Below are 19,247 nucleotides of genomic sequence, written 5' to 3' on the forward strand. Positions count from 1 at the left end.
AGAGAGAGAGAGAGAGAGAGAGAGAGAGAGAGAGAGAATATGAGATTATAGAAGTGAAGAAGGAGGCTACAGAGACAGGCCCCACAAAACTACCAATGCCCCCTTTCCCATTTCTCTACTCAGTCCTCTACCCCAAGGAGGTGCTGGCAAAGATGCCTCAGTTAAAGGTGGTTTGAGGGGCTGAGGCTGGATCTCAGAAAAGAAGGCTCTATGTGAGGCCCTGCCCCTCCCTTGCTGTTGGCCCCATTATGTGGTTGGCCATAACTTTTTGTTTTTCCCTGCCTTCCTGTCTACTCTCCTGCTTCACATGACACAGTAGGGCTCTCTGGGAGCTGGGGCACCTCCAGTGCTCCAGCAGGGGGCGTGAGTCCTCAGGCACTTCTTGAGGTCCTTGTTGAGCAGGAAGCAGACAATCGGATTGACGGCAGCCTGAGCGAAGCTCATCCAAACAGCAGTGGCCAGGTAGCGGTGGGGCACAGCGCAGGCTTTCACAAACACTCTCCAGTAGCAGGCCACGATGTAGGGTGACCAGAGGAGCAGGAAGAGCAGTGTGATCGCATAGAACATGCGCCCTAGCTGCTTTTCACCTTTCACTTCGTCCATGCCCAGCAGCCGTCGACTGGCCGCATGCCCATTCTGCCGGATACCCAGCAGAGTTGGTGGCATGGGCCCACGGCCAAAGCCGGCGATCCAGTTGGCAGCAGCCTGACCAGTGGCCCCAGGGCCGTGGAATGTCCAGTTCTGGCTGATGGCTGGCACCATCTGCACTGGCTTCATCTTACGGTGACGATACTCGAAGAGGAGCAGCTTGCCATAGACCGCATGCGTGGCTGCCATGAGCACAGCCAACATAAGCATGAATCCCAGCGTGTCATTGGCCTTGAAGTAGCGATGCTCAAAGATACATTGGTCCTCCTCCCGGATAAACTTGTAGGTGCCCACATCGAAGACAGGTGGGAAAGCCATGGCCACAGACAAGGTCCAGGCCATGCAGATGACAGCTGCGCATGTCCAGAGAGTCATGCGCTTGGCGTAGAAGCGGTGGTGGGCGATGGCCATGTAGCGAGTGACGCTGATGCAGAACAACATGAAGGCTGCATGGAAGCAAAAGAGCACGGCCATAAAGGCCACAATCTTACAGCTGAGTGCACTGAAGGTCCAGGAGGAGCCGTGCCGCACAGAAGCCAGTACAAAGGGGAAGCAGACGGCAGAGCGTATGCCATCGGCTAGGCACAGGTCCAGCAGAAAGTAGTAAGGAGCTTTGTGCAGGGCACGCTCCTTGAGCACCAGCAGAGACAAGATGGCATTGCCCGCCAGGCTCACACACATAATCAGTCCCAGCAGCACCAGCTTCACATAAGCTGATGCCGATGGCGGGGACAGTGCACCGCTCACCTCCTCGGGCTCTCCAGTGGTGTTGGCCATACTGACCGGCAAGGGCTACTCCCAGCCCTATGGGGTGTGCCAGGCGGGTACTCGGTGGATCCTGCGTGACTCCATCCGTTGTCCTGCTTGGCTGCTGCACCTGGAAATAGGGAGAATAAGGGAGATGTAGACAGCCAGCCAGACAGACAGACAGACGAGACATGAGAGCAAAAGAGATAGACCAAGAAAGAATACCATATAGAGATACAGACTGTGTAGGGGAAACAGTGAAATAGAAAACTGGTGACAAAGTTATGTGTGGATTAAAAAAAATGACACAGAAATGTGGAGGGGGGAGAACATGATCAAACAGGTGACAGACAGTGAGAAACAGATGGAAAGGAAAGGTGAGGAAATAAAAGGGAAGGCAAGGTTAGTGTGTCTACAAGTCCTTTCCTCTGACTCCCTGACCTATGCCCATCCTGCTCTCCCTCCAAACTGACTTCCAAAGCTTCATGTCTCTGAGTGAAGGTATGCCCTCCTTCACCAGTTTCTTTCATTGGTGGATCTGTGAGGAGGGCTGTTGGGGAAGCTCTTCTCACTCTCTGCAAGCACTCCTGTTGTGCTTACACTTGGACAAACCCCACCACCCATAGTTAAAAGGGCCATTTTGACTTCACTTCCACATGCACAGGCACATAACAGCTCAACCCAAAGTATCCTCAAATAGTACTGTTCAGTAGTGTGGTCTCATGTGTGTGATCTCAGCTATGTGAGAGACGTATATCAGGAGGTCAGAGTTCAAAATCAGCCTGGGCAAAAAGTTAGCCCCTTTATCAGCCAATGAGTTGGATATGGTGGTATGTACTGTCATCTCAGCTATGAGGACAGCCCTAGGTATAAAGGCTAGGGTCTGAGGCAAGTCCTGAGCAAAATCAAAGACCTACCTACATATTTTCTTTTCTTTCTTTCTTTCTTTTTTTTAAGCTGTGGGCCAGGCACCACCAATGACTCAAGCCTGTAATCCTAGTTACTCAGGAGGCTGAGATCTGAAGATAAGGGTTTGAAGGCAACCCTCAAAGGAAAATCCCGGGAGACTTTTATCTTCAATCAACCACCAGCAAGCTGGAAATGGACCTGTGGTTCAAGTGGGGCAGCCCTGAGTTCAAGCCTTAGTACTGGCATGAAAAAAGAAAAGAAAGCAACAACAAATAACAACAACAGAGAAGGGTGAAGTTAGCCCAGAAACTGATAAGTCCCTAAGAAGAGGCATCAGTTGGTTTTTCAGGTAGGGTCTCTCTTTTGCCTGAGGTGGTCCTTGAATCATTATCCTCCTTTATTTACATGTAATTGGTATTACATGAGTGTACTACCATACCCAAGTGTTTGTTGGTTGCTTGCTTGCTTGATTTTTTTTTTGGCAGTACTGGGGTTTGAACTCAGAGTGAGGCTAGAGGAAGAAAATATGTCGCAGTTTTGGATAAGATGAGCAGGAAAGGTTTTCAGAGAATGTCATCTAAGCAAAGATTTGAAGAGGTGGTGAAGTGAGTCATGTGGCTATCTGGGGGAAGAGAAGTCCAGGTAAGGGGAACAATCTGAACAAAGGCATTGAGGTGGGATTAGTTATGACACATTTTCAGGAGAGCTAAGAGGCCACAGTAGGTGGAATAGTGAGCAGGGGCAAGTGCTGGGAGGTGAGGTCACGAAAATAGCAAAAACAGATCTGGGAGAGGTGGAACATGCCTGTAATCCCAGCTACATGGGAGGTGGATATGAGAAGATTGTGGCTTGAGGCCAGCCCAGGCAAACATATTTAAGATGACAAAATCTTTTTTGTTGTTGTTGGTTGTGGGACTTGAACTCTGGGCCTGGTGTTGTCCCTGAGCTCTTCAACTCAAGGTTACTGTCCTACCACTTGAGTCACAGTGCCACTTCTGGATTTTTGGTGGTTAATTGGAGATAAGAGTCTCATGGACTTTAGTGCCTGGGCTAGCTTTGAACCGGGATCCTCAGATCTCAGCTTCCTGAATAGCTAGGAGTACAGGTGTGAGCCACCACAACCAGCTTAGTGATCACAAAATCCTGCCTCAATACAGACCTGTAATCCTAACTATTTGGGTTGCTGAGATTAGGAAGATTTCAGCTCATGGTCAACCTAGGCAAAAAAGATTGAGACATCTCAACAGAGAGCTAGACCTCGTGGTACATCCCTTTTATCCTAGCTTCAATGGGAAGGCTAATGTAGTTGAATCATGGCCAGACATTTGTCTAGGTAGGAAGTGAGACTTTTTCTTAAAAAAATAAATAACACTAAACAGAATGTGTACCTAATAAGCATGAGATTCTGAGTTCAAACGCCACTATGGGGGAAAAAAACCCAGCAACAACAACAAAATCAAGCAACCAATTAACAAACAGTTGGGTTTGGTGGTACACTCATGTAATACCAGTTACTTGAAATGTAAAGATAGGGAGGATAGTGGTTCAAGGACCACCTCAGACAAAAGTGAGAGTCTACCTCTAAAATAAACTGAAGTACAGATCCAAGTATCAGAGAAGAGTAGGAGAAGGAGGAGGAGGAGGAGGAAGTAGAGGAAGAGAAGGAAGAGGTGGTGGCAAATCATGGAAGCCATTGTGAGGACCATGGCTCAGAATGAGATTGGAGTCATGAAAGGGCTTTGAGCAGAGAGGCTTAACAGGGATCAGAACTGGACAGGATCCCATTTATTGAGGTGAGAACAAATGATGTGAACAAAGGTGGAAGTGGGGAGACTAAAGAGGTGGCTTGTTGGTTGATCCAGGTTAGAGGCCATCGCATCCCCATGCCCTTCTCCTTCCTTCAATTTTTGAATTAGAATTTGGATCTTAGCTGTACACCAGTGGCTCATGTCTGTTATCATAGCTACCTGGGAGACCAAGGTCTGAGGATCACGTTTGAAGCCAGCCCAGGAACGACCATCTGTGAGGTCATAATCTCCAACTGAACACTCAAAAAGGCAGAAGTAGAGTTGTGGCTCAAGGGGTAAAGCACTAGCTTTTAGCAAGAAAGCTCAGGGACAGCACGAAGGCCCTGTGTTCAGACAACAGGAATGGCACATACACACAAAAAATGGATTAGTGATTGCCTCATCCTGTAAGAACAAAAACTCCATGAGAGCAGGGAACAGACTCACACATATCCAGGCACTGGTGGTTCATGCTTGTTATCCTAGCTACTCCAGGAGGCTGTGATCTGAGGACCCTGGCTCACATCAGGCCCCAGAAAGCAAAGTCTGTGAGACTATTGTTTCCAAGGAACCAGCAAAAAAGTTGGAATTGGAGATATGGTTTAGGCTCAAGTGGTTGAGCAAGTGCCACCCATCTTGAGTGGAAAAGCCAAGTGAGAGTGTGAGGCCGTGAGTTCAAGCCCAATACTGGCACCCCCCCCACAAAGACTCACTCTCCTCTAAAAGAGCAGTACTTGCAGTGGGAGGCTCTCCGTGTAAAGAAGCTGTGAATCAGTTGGCTAAGGGATTAAATGCACTGGGAGTGGAGAGGGCTCCCTGGAGGCATCACAATAGATTTAATAGCATAGTACCTGCCGTGAGTAGGAGGGGGAGTAGAGATGAACAAGGTCTGAGGACAGGACAGGTCTCATAGAGAAAGCAGCTGGCCATTGGAGCAGAAGGTAGAGAAACTTAGATTTAGGACTATGGTTGGGGCTGGACTGAGCTAGGGGAGGCAGAGCTTGAATAGATGTCTTCTTACTCTCTCCCACTCAGTCAAAATGTTCCCTCTGCATTTTTGTCAGTCCTGGGGCTTGAACTCAGGGCCTGGGCACTGTCTCTGAGCTTCTTTTGCTCTAGGCTAGCACCCCACCGCTTGAGCTGCAGTGCCACTTCCAGCCTTTTCTGTATGTGTGGTAGTGAGGAATGGAACCCAGGGCTTCATATATGCTAGGCAAGTATTCTACCACTAAGCCACATTCCGAGCCACCTCACCCCGCCCCCGCATTGTGCTCCAGACCAATTCAACCATTTCTTCCACAGCCATCTGGAAATTGGCATTTTGGGGAGGGTAGGATGGTACTGGGATTTGAACTGGGGTTCTCATAGCTTCCTAGGCAGGTACTCTACTGGGTGAGCTATGCCTTCCATCCATTTATTTTTGCTTTAGTTACTTTTCAAATAATATCTCTCTAAATCCCCTATCCCAGGTTGGCCTCACCCTGAAATTCTTCCATCTCTATCTCCCTCATAGCTGGAATTGTAGCTAGGAGCCACTGTACCTGGCTGAAACCAGGATTTGCTACTGGCATCAGGAGACGCCAAGGCTGCAGGCTAGAGAAAGTGCTAGAGAAATTGCCGGGAGAGGTGGGGGAGGGGCAGTGGTGAGCCCTCTGTCCCTTCAAAGTTCACTGCCTTCAGAACTGTGGAGGGAGCAGTCCTCAGAGAGGTATGTAAAAAATTGCACATTCCCTCCCTCCATTCCTCCTTTTCTCTCCATTTGCATTAAAGGGAATCAAAGGGGGGAAATAGAGACAAGTTGAAACTAAATGTAAGAATCAGAGACATGCAGGAGAAACAGCTAGATACCAAGGAGGCAGGGAGAAAGAGAGCAAAAGGATGAGGGGGGAGAAAAACCATGAAACATAGAAAGGGGAAAGAGGGAGAGCCAGAATGGGGAAGACAAGTCAGAAAAAAAGGAGAGACATAGAAACAGTATGACCTACAGAGAAGGAAAGTGTCAGAAACATTTAAATCAATTAAAAAATGAAATAGAGAGGGGGAGAGGATAACACAAGAGAAAGAGAGAGAGAGAGAGAGAGAGAGAGAGAGAGAGAGAGAGAGAGAGAGAGAGAGAGAGAGAGACAGAGACAGAGAGAGACAGAGACAGAGAGACAGAGACAGAGAGACAGAGAAAGAGAGATTTTTTTAGAAGACTGAAGGTATGAGAGTGAGGGTAGGGAGTAGGAGACAAAATGGAGCTGAAGAGATACAGAGGCAGAAATAGACATAAAGCAGCATTAAAATGGAGGCAGAACAAGATAAAATGGAGACACAGACACACAAGACTGTGAAGGAGAATAATGTGTAGCTCAGAGACTCAGTGAAAATAATATTGAAAAGAAAAAATAGAAACCAAAGCAAATGTTGTGATTACTGGGAAAGCTGGGGAGCTTTTCAATGTGAGAGAGGTGGCCCAGAGCACAAATCTGGGTAGGGAGGGGCACAGTGATAGCCTAGCTTGTACAGAACATCTGCTTTTGCTTGGGCACTCTTGTGAACAGACCTACACATTTACAGATTCTCATGAACACAGCGTCCACATCCACACATGCATGCCCTCATGCACGCAGGCACAGGTAGATCTTGTACTTGGCTTCGGTACATAATGTACCCTGCCTAAGCACCAGTGCTGTCAACCTTTACAAAGCACCACTGCCCCCTAGAGGCTATTTTAGACATATGTAGATGAATTCATGGCTGCCTCATGCTAGGGTGAGTCTCCTAAGACAGGGAAGAAAGGGAGAATCCTGAGCATCCAGTGATATGAAGGGCACTTTTGCACTACTCTTACACTTTCCGTGTCCCCCAGGATTTTGGACTTACAGGGAACTGAACCTAGAATTAGGTAGATTCAGTAAAAGAGTTACTGCTCACAGATAAACAATGTTTGTCTTCTGGTTTGCTTGTTTGTTTGGAATTGAACCCAGGACTTCATGCATGCTAGATAAACTCTCTACCACTAAGCTACATCACGAACCCTGTTTCAGCGTTAAAGAAAATATATTTGAGGGGCCGGGAGTTTGGCCTAGTGGTAGAGTGCTTGCCTAGCATGCACGAAGACTCGGGTTCGATTCCTCGGTACCACATAAATACAAAAAAGCCAGAAGTGGTGCTGAGGCTGAAGTGATAGAGCTCTAGCCTTGAGAAAGTTCAAGGACAGTGCTCAGGCCTTGAGCTCAAGCCCAGGACTGGCCAAAAAAAAGAAAGAAAAATATATATTTGATTGTTATTGTAGAGGTGATGTATGTCTCCTGGTTTTAATATATTTGGAATTATCCAGGCGGTGGCTGTCATGTGATTCAAGGGGAGGTGGTACGTCAGTTTGTGGTACACTTCTCAACCCAAATCCTCTGCCTGTCATTTTTCAGAATTTGTGTGCGCGAATATTTTCTCCTTTTTCCTAAATCTACATTTATTTATTAAAAGCCTTAGGAGCTTCTAATTTCTTTCTTTGTGATCTCCAAGGATAGTGCCACCCCCAAACATTACATATTGAAATACAAGTTATTTTCTTCAAAATAATTTCTCCTTAATTCTTACTTGTATTATAGTTTAAATGAATATTTTATAAAATATGACATGAATTTTCTTTCAAAAGTACAGAGATTATATGAGATACAACTCCACCTCCAGACTGTAAAGGAGTGTTACAAATATGTTACATAAAAAAGCATGCTGGATATGCGAGGGCTGAGAATTCCTCATCTGCTTAGACACATTCTGACTCACATGCTCACAAACACTTATGCAACATCCCACAAAATCACTTTTACAACTCTCCTAACACATATACACTCTCTCCTCTCTCTCTCTCTCTCCCTCCCTCTCTCTCTCTCTCTCTCTCTCTCTCTCTCTCTCTCTCTCTCTCTCTCTCTCTCTCTCTCTCTCTCTCTCTCATACATTGAAAGCAAACTTGAACGCATACTCTTGCATTCCTATTGAACTGGTACATCCCACTACTCAGATTCTCTTACCTATTCAGACAAAGTCTAACATCACAGATATGTCCACAGTAGTATATCTACACTGTTATATATCCCCTAACAACCAGATTCAAAGTTACTTACATATACCACCCCTTCTAGGGATGTAAACATACAGAATGCCTCTCTCAGATGCTGCCAGATGCTCACAGAAGGTTAAAAAAGAACAAAACAAGCAGGGCGAGGTGGCTCATGCCTGTAATCCTAGCTACTCAGGAGGCTGAGATCTAAAGATCTCGGTTCAAAGCCAGCAGGGGCTCTAAACAATGCAAGACTCTTAACTCTAATTAATTACTAGAAAATGGGAAGTGGCACTGTGGCTCAAGGGGTATGGCGGTAACCTTGAGCTGAAGAGCTCAGAGTTCAAGTCCCATGATCCCCCCCACCAAAAAAAGAGAAAGCAAATTAAACTTAGCTGGGTGCTGGTGGACTCATTTCTGTAATTCTAGTTATGCAGGAAGCTGAAATCGGAGGATCATGGCTTGTGAGACTATTATCTCCAATTAACTACCAAAGAAAGTCAGAGAGGGCACTGTGGCTCAAGTGGTGGAGTGCTAACCTTGAACACAAAAACCTCAAGGACAGTGCCCAGGCCCTGAGTTAAGAACCCAGGACTGGCACACACACACACACACACACACACACACACACACACACACACACACACACACACAGGATTAGATATACTCCTTGCCACAGATGTGTACATTCTGACACATATGCAATCCCACGCATGCAATTTCAGCCATGTATGGATGTATAACAGCTTCAATATATACACACAAGGAGGTTCCCTCTCTCCCTCTCTCTCACCTTCCTCCCCACACACTGTTTAGTATAATGTAATTAAAATCAACCAGGGATTAAATATCTCACATATGTGGACCAGGTGCTACAAATATCTGCACATGGCAAATATGTGTAAACACATTAACTTGCTCACACACATCTGTATACTTACTGATATACTCATATAACTCTCACCATATGTACAGGCCAGATTATTTTATTTTTTGCCAGTCCTGGGCTTGAGCTCAGGGCCTGAGCACTGTCCTTGGATTTTCTCAAGGCTAGAGCTCTACCACTTGAGCCTCAGCACCACTTCTGGCTTTTTTCTATGTATGTGGTACCGAGGAATCGAACCCAGGTCTTCGTGCATGCTAGACAAGCACTTTACCTCTAGGCCAAACTCCCTGCCCCACAGGCCAGCTAATTCTTGGAGAGACTGGTGGGTTCCTGAGCAGAGTTGCCCAGTTGGTGGGCAGACCAAGGGACTGGAACAAGATCTGCTCCAGGATGAGGTAGGAAAAGCCAGGTTGTAAATTACTGTTTCTTATGAAGACACCTGATATTGTGATTATTACTTTGTATGTTGTTTTCTTTTTTATTATTGTGTGAGGGGGAGGTGATTGTAGGGCTTGAACTCAGGGCCTGGGCACTGTCCCTGAGCCCTTCAGTTTAAGGCAAGCACTCTACCACTTTGAGTCACAGTGCCATTTTCCATTTTCTGATGGTTAATTGGAGATAAGAGTCTCACGGACTTTAGTGACTGGGCTAGCTTTGAGCAACGATCCTCAGATCTTGTCATCTGAGTAGCTAGGATTCCAGGAATGAGCCACTGGCACCTGGCTTGTGCTTTTTTATTATCAGGAAAGTTTTTTTTGTTTTAGCCCACACCTATTGTTTACTGTATGTATGTATGATATGTACACACACACACACACACACACACACACACACACTTGTCTATGCTGGTAGTAGAACTTGGACTCAGGGTCTGGGCACTGTCCTTGAGCTTTTTCTGCCCAAGTCCGGTGCTATACCACTTGAGGTAAAACGCAGTCCTTGGTTAATTAGAGATAGGGATTTCTCAAAGTTGTCTTCCTGAGCGGCTTTGAACCTCAATCCTTAGGTCTCAGTTTTCTGATCAGCTAGGAGTACAGGTAGGAGACACTGATGCCAGCTTTGTATTTTGCTAGTCCTTGGGCTCAAACTCAAGGACTCTCACTATTACTTCAACTTTTTGCTCAAAGCTGGGCTTTTACCATTTGAGCCACATCTCCACTTCTGGCCTTTTAATGGTTACTTGGAAATAAGAGTCTCATGTATTTTCCTGCCTGGGCTGATTTTGAACCCTTATCCCCAGATCACAGCCTCCTGAGTAGCTAGGATTACTGGTGCAAGCCATAGGCACAACTTATTTTTATTTTTGTGTTAACATATATGTGCAATATGAAATGTCATCATCGTATTCCTTGGTATTTCCTTATACACACATAATGTACTTTGTAATATTTACACACACACACACACACACACACACACACACACACACACACACACACATCTACCTCTAGTGTTTTGCTTCTTTCCCCCAGTGTAATCTAATCTTGTTCTTACTTTTCCATGTTTTTTCTCCCCCCCCCTCAAAAAAGGTATAGGGGATGTGGTAGGGCATATATGTAGAACCAATTTTGCAGCATGCGCAGGTCCTGGGTTCAATCCTTAGCACTACAGAAAAAATAGAACAGAAAGTGGAATAAGAGGAAGAATGTTGCTGTTATGGGCCACAGGTCTAGTATGCTTTAAATACTTGAGAACAAGAAGTGCTTCAGCGTTTGGGATATTTACATAGATATAATGATGAGATATCTTGAAGATGAAGCTAAAGTCTAAACATAAAACTCACTTGTAAGCTTAGACACATCGCAATATTTTGTATACACCATAGACACCTATGCAACTTTTTCTGGGCCAGTCCTGGGACTTGAGCACTGTCCCTGAGCTTCTTTTTTTTCAAGGCTAGTACTTGAGCCACAGCATCATTTCTGGCTTTTTTGAGTATGTGGTACTGAAGAATCAAACCCAGGGCTTCATGCATGCGAGGCAAACACTCTACTATGAAGCCACTTTCCCAGGCCCGATGCAACATTTGAATGGATATGTGTTTTGACTGTGAACTGTTGCAAGAGGTCAGTTTTGGAAATATTTTTTTTGGATTTTAGAGACTTTCAGATTTCTGATTCTTGGACTAGAAATGCTCAATCTGTATTATATAGTATTGGGTGTCCCTGAAGAGAATAGAATTATTTTGTTGCTTTCTTTTTTTCTTATTTTCCTTTTGCTAGTCCTGGGGTTTGAACTCAGGGCTTTGGCACTGTCTTTGAGCTTTCTCAAGGCTAGCAGTCTACAACTTGAGCCACAACATCACTTCTGGCTTTTCTTGTGTATGTGGTACCAAGGAATCAAACTCAGGGCTTCATGCTTGCTAAGCAAGCACTCTACTACTGGCCTCAATATTGTTTCTTTATAAAAATAATTTTATACCTGGGTGCGAGTGACTCATGCCTATACCTTGGATTACTCAGGAGACTGAGATTTGAGGATCTCTGAGGATCAACCCAAGCAAAAAAAGTCTGTGAGACACGTATATTCAATTAATCAGCAAAAAGCCAGAAGTAGATGTATGGCTCAAATGGTAGACAGCTAGCCCTGAGTGAAAAGGCTAAGCTAGATCATAAGGCCTTGAGTTCAGGCTCCAGTACCCCCCCCACACACACAAAAAGTAAAGAAAACAAAAATGAATTTTAAAAAACCCACTCTTTGTATTATACAGAATTTCTTTTCTTCGTTTTGGAGGTACTGGTGTTTGAACTCGGGACCTGGTACTTGATAGTCAGGTGCTCTACTACTTGCGTGTTGCCTCCAGCCCATTATACAGCATTTCAAATATAAAATGTAGGGAGCATTGTATTGAATCTCAGTGCACCCAATGTCAGGAGTCACCAATTATCAGCCCTGAGCCAGGCTTCTTCTTTCTGTAATCCCACCAACTTCCACCACATGCCTGTGTTTTAAAGTATATTATACTGTTTCATCCGTAAGCATTTCAAAATCTATTTCTAAAAGATAAGGGGTCTTATAAAATCATAACACATCATTTTTATTGTTTCTTTTTTTATTTACTTCATATGGACAATTGTTATTAGGATTAGCCAAATCTGGTTCTTGGTGGTATTTCATAGTTCATTATTACCTCATATTATTAGATAGTGATTTGTCAGTAAATGAAGGAAGCCTTACAATAGTTAAAATGCATTGATTCATCAAAGGCAAATCTAGGTTTTTATGTTTTGTTTTGTCGCTTTCTGAAGCATGCAGAGAAAATCTGGAAAATCTGAAGAAAAAACAGGAATGATGTGAATTGATCCATTAATACTTCAAAATGGTATGGAAACTCTGAATATGTCTGTGGACTGATGCTGCAATTGTAATAGACAAGTTGTTCTGATAACACTGAGATTCATTTACCCATGTAAGATGGCCTATGAGTCTAATTTCTACAGTAAATGATCTTGGTGAATTAAGCTAAATCAAAGATTCTGTCTACTTTCCACCCCCTTGACAGTCCTGTGACTTGAACTCTGGGTCTGGGAGCTGTCCTTGAGCTCCTTTTTGCTCAAGGCTAGTGCTACCACTTGAAACACAGTGCCACTTCTGGCTTGGCTTTTTCTATGATTGATTGGAGATGAGAGTCTCATGGAGTTTCCTGCCTGGACTGGCTTTGAATCTCAGTACTCAGATCTCAGTCTCCTGAGTAGCTAGGATTACAGTTGTGAGCCACTGGCACCTTTTTTTTGCACACCTTTCTCTCTTTTAAAATTTAAGTGGTAGAAGTTTTATTTAAAACAAATGAGAAGGGGGTAGAGTGCATTCAAGAATTCATTGTAGGCTGGGAATGTAGCTTAGAGATAGCATGCATGAAGCCCTGGGTTCGATTCCTTACTACCACATAAACAGAAAAAGCTGAATGTGGTACTGCAGCTCAAGTGATAAAATGCAACCTTAAGCAATAAGAAGCTCAGGAACAGTGCCCAGGCCCTGAGTTCAAGCCCCAGGACTGGCACAAGTAAAAAAAAAGAATCTCTTAAGCTTTTCAGTACTGAGCTTGCTTCAAACCGTGATCCTCTGATCTCACTCTTCTGAGTAGCTAAGATTACAGATGTAAGCCACTGAAAAAAACTTTTAAGTATTTTTTGGTGAATCATTTTCACTTTGTGGATTTGACGTTTCCTATCTTTTAACAAATGTTTTTTTGGAGGCTGGGAGTTTGGCCTAGTGGTAGAGTGCTTGCCTAGCATGCACGAAAACCTGGGTTCGATTCTTCGGTGCCACATACATAGAAAAAAGCCGGAAGTGGTGCTGAGGCTCAAGTGGTAGAGCCCTAGCCTTGAGAAAGTCCAAGGACAGTGCTCAGGCCCTGAGCTCAAGCTCAGGACTGGCAAAAAATGGTTTCTTGAACCCATGACTAAATCTACATTGAAAATTTTGACGGCAGTCAAGCTCTATATTACTATTAGATGCTGTACTAACAAGGTTTATAGGTTCAAAGCAAAACTTGAACTTAGGCAAGGTCCAAGATCAAGAAGTGGCAGGTGGAAGGGCTTAGTGCTATAGTGCTTGCCTAGTATGCATGGTTTGATTCCTGAGTACCACATTAACAGAAAAAAATAAGATGTGGCACTGAGATTCAAGTGGTAGAGTGCTAGTCATAAGCACAAGAAGCTCAGGGACAGTGCCAAGGCTCTGAATTCATTAAGCCCCAGGACTAAGAAAAAAAAAAGAAAAAAAGGAAGAAGTGGCAGGTGGAAGTATAGCTGTGACTCAAGTGGCAGATTGCCAGCCTTTAAAGAAAAAAAATGTAGGTGAGAGTGAGAGGCCTTGAGTTGAAATAGCAGTACTGGTGTACACACACACACACACACACACACACACACACACACACACACACACACACACTGCTAGGTCCTGTGGTTCATGTTTGTGATCCTAGCTATTCAAGAGGTTGAGATCTAAGGATCCCAGTTCATAGCCAGCCTGGGCACACAAATCTGAGAAACTTTCATCTCTACTTGAGCAGCAAAAAGCCAGAAGTGGAGATGTGGCCCAAGTGGTAGAGTGCCAGATTTGAGCAAAAAAAGTCAAGGGAGGGCACAAGGCCTTTGAATTCAAGCCCCAATGCTAGCACAAGAAATGAAAAAAAAAGCTAAATTAAAAAAAGAAAGAAAAGAGAGAAAGAAGTGACAGGACACAAGGAAAGGTGTATTAATTGGAGATAAGAGTCCCACAGACTTCATAGTGTAGGGCTGGCTTTGGACTGTGATCCTCAGATCTAAGCCTCCTGAGTAGCTAGGATGACAGGCATGAGCCACCGTGCCTGGCTGAGGAAAGTTTATGGCCATGTAAAAACTACTAGTTGTTTATTTATTCCATTTGTTTTTTCCCCAAGAAATAAACAAAATAATGCAACGCCAACAGATTTATTGAATACAGATTAAAATGAATGCAAATGAATCAAACAACAATAAAATAAACCAAAGAAGTAAAGACCAAAGACTAAGATGGAGTAAGCACAGATGTTCACATTTATAACGAGCCACTAGTGTATAAAAAAGTTATGTTGTAGCCAGGCACCAGGGGCTCACACCTAAAAATCCTAGCTACTCAGGAGGCTGAGATCTGAGGATTGTGGTTCAAAGCCAGATTGGGCTCGAAAGTCTGTGAAACTCTTATTTCCAATTAACCACCCAAAAACCAGATTTGGCATTATGGCTCAAAGTGTTAGCGCAATAGCCTTGAGTGAAGAGCTCAGAGTTTGCACCCAGGCCCAGAGTTCAAGCCCCATGGCCAACCAAAAAAAAACCACAAAAAAACCAAAGTTGTGTTTTAAGAGGTGAACTTGTTGGTCTAGGAGTTTGGCCTTAGTGGTAGAGTGCTTGCCTAGCATGCATGAAGATCCAGGTTCCTCGGTTACTACATACATAGAAAAAGCAGGGAATGGTGCTATGGCTCAAGTGGTAGAGAGCTATCCTTCAGAAAGCTCAAGGACAGTGCTCAGGCCCTGAGTTCAAGCCAGGACTGGCAAAAAAAAAAACCAACAACAACAACCTGAGGTGAACTTGTATTGTGATATGAAAATTCTGGGATTTCATTTGAAAGTGACATATGGGGTGGAGGAGTTGGGGGGAGGGAAGTTGGGAGAAAAATGATGGGGGATAGCAATTAAGAAATGTACTCATTACCTTACTTATATAACTGTAATCCCCCTATGCATCACCTTTACAACAAAATTAAATTGAAAAAAGCAAGTGGCATAGAAATTTATTATTTGATAATTCCCTTAAAACTTTGGAGTTTTTTTGTTTTTCTCTTATAATATATGCACATGTGTATGCATATATATGTATACATATATATGTGTGTAGAGAGAAAGACACAAAGAATGCCTATTCACCCCTAAATCTTCTTCATTATGCTCCTGTGTACCACAGAAATATTTCACTGGGTGCTGGGTTGTAACTGCTCTAACACATTTACACCTAGTTAAGTTACATAGAAATACTGGTATATCAGGCTGGAAATATGGCCTAGTGGTAGAGTGTTTGCCTGGGGTGCCTGAAGCCCTGGGTTCGCTCCTCAGTACCACATACTCAGAAAAATCCGGAAGTTGCTCTGTGGCTCTAGTGATAGAGCAAAAATAAGCCCAGAGACAGTTGGCCAGTGCCTGGACTCCAAGTTAATGCCCCAGGACTGGAAAAAAAGAAAAAAAAAAGTGCCCCGCTCAGGCTGGCTTTGTTTTTGTTTGTTTGTTTGTTTGTTTTTCCTGCCAGTCCTAGAGCTTGAACTCAGGGCCTGGGCTCTGTCCCTAACCTTTTTGTGCCCACGGGTAGAGCGCTTGAGCCACAGCACCACTTCTGGCCTTTTCTATTTATGTGGTATTGAGGAATCGAACCCAGGGCTTCACACATGTTAGGCAAGGACTCTAACCACTGAACCTAGCCTAGGCTGGCTTTGAATCTTGATCACCAGATATCAGCCCCCAGAGTAGCTAGGATTACACCACTGATGCCTAGAAACGCTCACTATTTTATATACTGCTTTCATACTCTGCCCTGACATACAGGAATATGCAAACACCGTACAGATGTGCTGACAATGCTTAGGCTTACTGCTATACAGACAGGCAAGCAGGTATATAGAGCACTGCAGACTCATGCACACACCCCCACATAAGCACTGAGGCTTATAAATACAGAGAGACATAGATTTTCAGATGCACTCGCCCCATCTACACCTACACATACTTACACAACACAGATGCACACATCCTAATACATGGCTATACAGATGCAAACCTTTTACCTGTGCTTCCTGTATCATCCCCCTGCATCAGCACACACAACCTGGATAGCATCTTCCTGCCATTTGAAGACATAATAGGGAGTTGCATGCTCTTTCCTGATCATGGCAACCCTGTTTCTTCAATCAGATTCAAACACACTAGTCTGTCTATATGTACACAGAGGGAGGTGTGCTTACATACACAGACGTGCAAGCTATGCAGGGAACACTCACACACATATGAGACTCATAAAAGTATAAACCCATTTCCACATATAAACACCTTCTTACATACAAGGAGGAGAAGCTCATTCTCTCTTATACACATAAACATGGAACAGATAATAAAGCAAATAGGCATGTGGAACCCAATTTTGCACTTGCAGATAGATACATACAGTTACACACTGGGGCAGATAGTAATTATGGTAATAGGTAACACTCATGAGAGGTTTGTTACATGCTAGGCACTATGCCCAGCATTTTTTGCCAGTCCTGGGGCTTGAACTAAGGGCCTGAATAGTGTTCTAGGGCTCTTTTTCAAGGCTAGCACTCTGCCATTGGAGCCACAGCACCACTTCCGGCTTTTCTATGTGTGTGGTACTGAGGAATCGAACCCAGGTCGTCATGCATGCTAGGCAAACACTCTACCACTAGGCCAAACTCCTGGCACAAGCATTTTTCTGTAGTGGGGTTTGAATTCAGGACCTTGAACTCTTCCTTGGCATTTTTTTCTCCTTTTTCTTTTTCTTTTTTGCCAGGCTTAGGGCTTGAACTCAAGGCCTGGGTGCTCTCCCCCACCCCCACACCTTTTATTTTCTCAAGGCTAGCACTTGAGCCACAGCTCCACTTCCAGCTTTTTTGGTAGCTTATTGGAGATAAAAGAGTCTCACGGATTTTCCTGACCAGGCTGCCTTCAAACCACAATCCTCAAATCTTAGCCTCCCAAGTAGCTAGTTTTACAGGCTTGAGCCATCAAGCATCCTGCTCTCCTTTGGCTTTTTGCTCAAACCTGGTGCTCTATCCCTTGAGCCACACTTCCATCTCTTGATTTTTGCTGTTAATTGGAGATATGAGTCTGTCAGACTTCTCCTTCTAGACTGGCTTTGAACCACGAGTCTCAGATGTCAGCCTCTTGAGTAGTTAGGATTACATGTGTGAACCACAGGCACCCTGCTTATTCCATGCACCGCTTACATAACCTGCACTTTACAGATAGGACAGTAAGGTTTTGTTGAGGTTAGGTGGCTTGCCCAAAGTTTCACAGCTAGCCAATGGCAGAAGTATTATTCAAATTCAAAGTCTATCTGCGGAAACCTTGAAGATCTCATTTATTCACTTGTGAAAACACAGTTACCTCAAACACAACTAGAGACATATACTACTTTGCACAAGCATGTGTTTATATAAGCCAGCTCTCTTTTACTGATATGCTCAGGCACAAATGGACACACAAATCTAGGGTTTGCATGGACACACATGGACATTTTCACATTATAGGCAGTCCAGCAGAGTTATATAGCCTAAAGAATTTTTTTGTCAGCCCTGGGACTTTAATTCAGTGCCTGGGCTCTGTTGTTGCACTTTCTCAAGGCTAATGCTTTACTACTTGAGCTACAGCACCACTTCTAGCTTTTTCTGTGTATGTGGGTACTGAAGAAGCGAACCCAGGGCTTTGTGCATGCTAGGCAAGCACTCTACCACTAGGGCAAACTCCCAGCAAGGCTAAAGAAGTTTACACACATCTGTAGTATTGACAATGATCACAAACCCTCCTCAGAAACACCCTCATGACATAAGATATCTAGATATCATCATCTACTCAGTATCAAGAAAAAACCCATACTTACGTACGGCTACACCCACATTTTCAGATACATTCTCAACCAAAATACATCCCAATTTGTCCATTATCCAAACACACACCTGACAGATTTACTCAGTCTCATGCTTGCTCATATTTATTCTCTCTCTTACTAATCACACTGTCTCCCCCCTCTCCATCTCTTCTCCCTCTCGCCTGTCTCCAGATACACAATCAGGTTCTTTTTTTGTCAGTCATGGGGCTTGAACTCTGGGCCTAAGCCCTGTCCCTGAGCTCTTCAGCTTAAGGCTAATGCTCTATCACTTGGAGCCACAGTGCCAGAAAACTTCCAGTTTTCTCGTAGTTTATTGGAGTTAAGAGTCTCATCATCTTTTCGTGCCTCGGCTGGCTTTGAACTGTGATCCTCAGATCTCAGCCTCCTGAGTAGCTAGGATTACAGGTGTGAGCCACCAGCACCTGGCCACAGTCGGGTTCTTATCACACACTACACACCATCTACAGCTCCCTTACTACACTCAGCTACCCAATATATCCATGGTCTTGAATGATCCAAATACACTCACATTCAAGTCCATTGTAAATATACTTATACACAAGACTCAAAAGTACCTGTATAGTTTCTCATGCCTGTGACTGGATCAATCCACATCGTTCATACATGTGTCATCCCAACATAGACATTCACACTTCCTCTATCCTCTCAGTTAAGCTTGAAGTCTCTCACCCCATTGAAACACACACACACACACACACACACACACACACACACACACACACACACACTCCAGACTCTCCACACTCTTAAACAGTACCAGCTAGAGGAGGTATATTCATACTATCACCAATATCACACATATCGCCTGATAACCCCCCAAACTATCTATAGACATCCCATTTACTATGTACACACGTACACTCCCGCCCTTGTGTAGATATACCTCAGTTCTCACTCTTACACACATCATCTAAAGTCATACCATACCATCACACACTTCCATTGCCTACATATAATGTACTCTCTCCTAGACAACATTCAAGTATTTTCACACTTCTTATACACACAACACAGATATAGCCATATTTCCAAACAAGTATCCAAACAAATCCCCATTCTCTTGCACAATA

The 19,247-nt window shown here is 44.1% G+C and overlaps 1 protein-coding gene across 1 annotated transcript; it reads right to left on the reverse strand.

Moving 5' to 3' along the window:
• Positions 1 to 1,523, reverse strand: Gpr173 (G protein-coupled receptor 173). The gene has a single exon (XM_090326077.1). It carries the CDS (start codon positions 1,423 to 1,425, stop codon positions 304 to 306), a length of 1,122 nt encoding a protein of 373 aa, XP_090182203.1. The 5' UTR covers positions 1,426 to 1,523; the 3' UTR covers positions 1 to 303.
• Positions 1,524 to 19,247: the final 17,724 nt, after the last annotated feature.

Source organism: Megascapheus bottae, chromosome X, assembly GCF_031878675.1.
Source record: "Megascapheus bottae isolate mThoBot1 chromosome X, mThoBot2.hap1, whole genome shotgun sequence".
NCBI classification, from domain to species: Eukaryota; Metazoa; Chordata; class Mammalia; order Rodentia; family Geomyidae; genus Megascapheus; species Megascapheus bottae.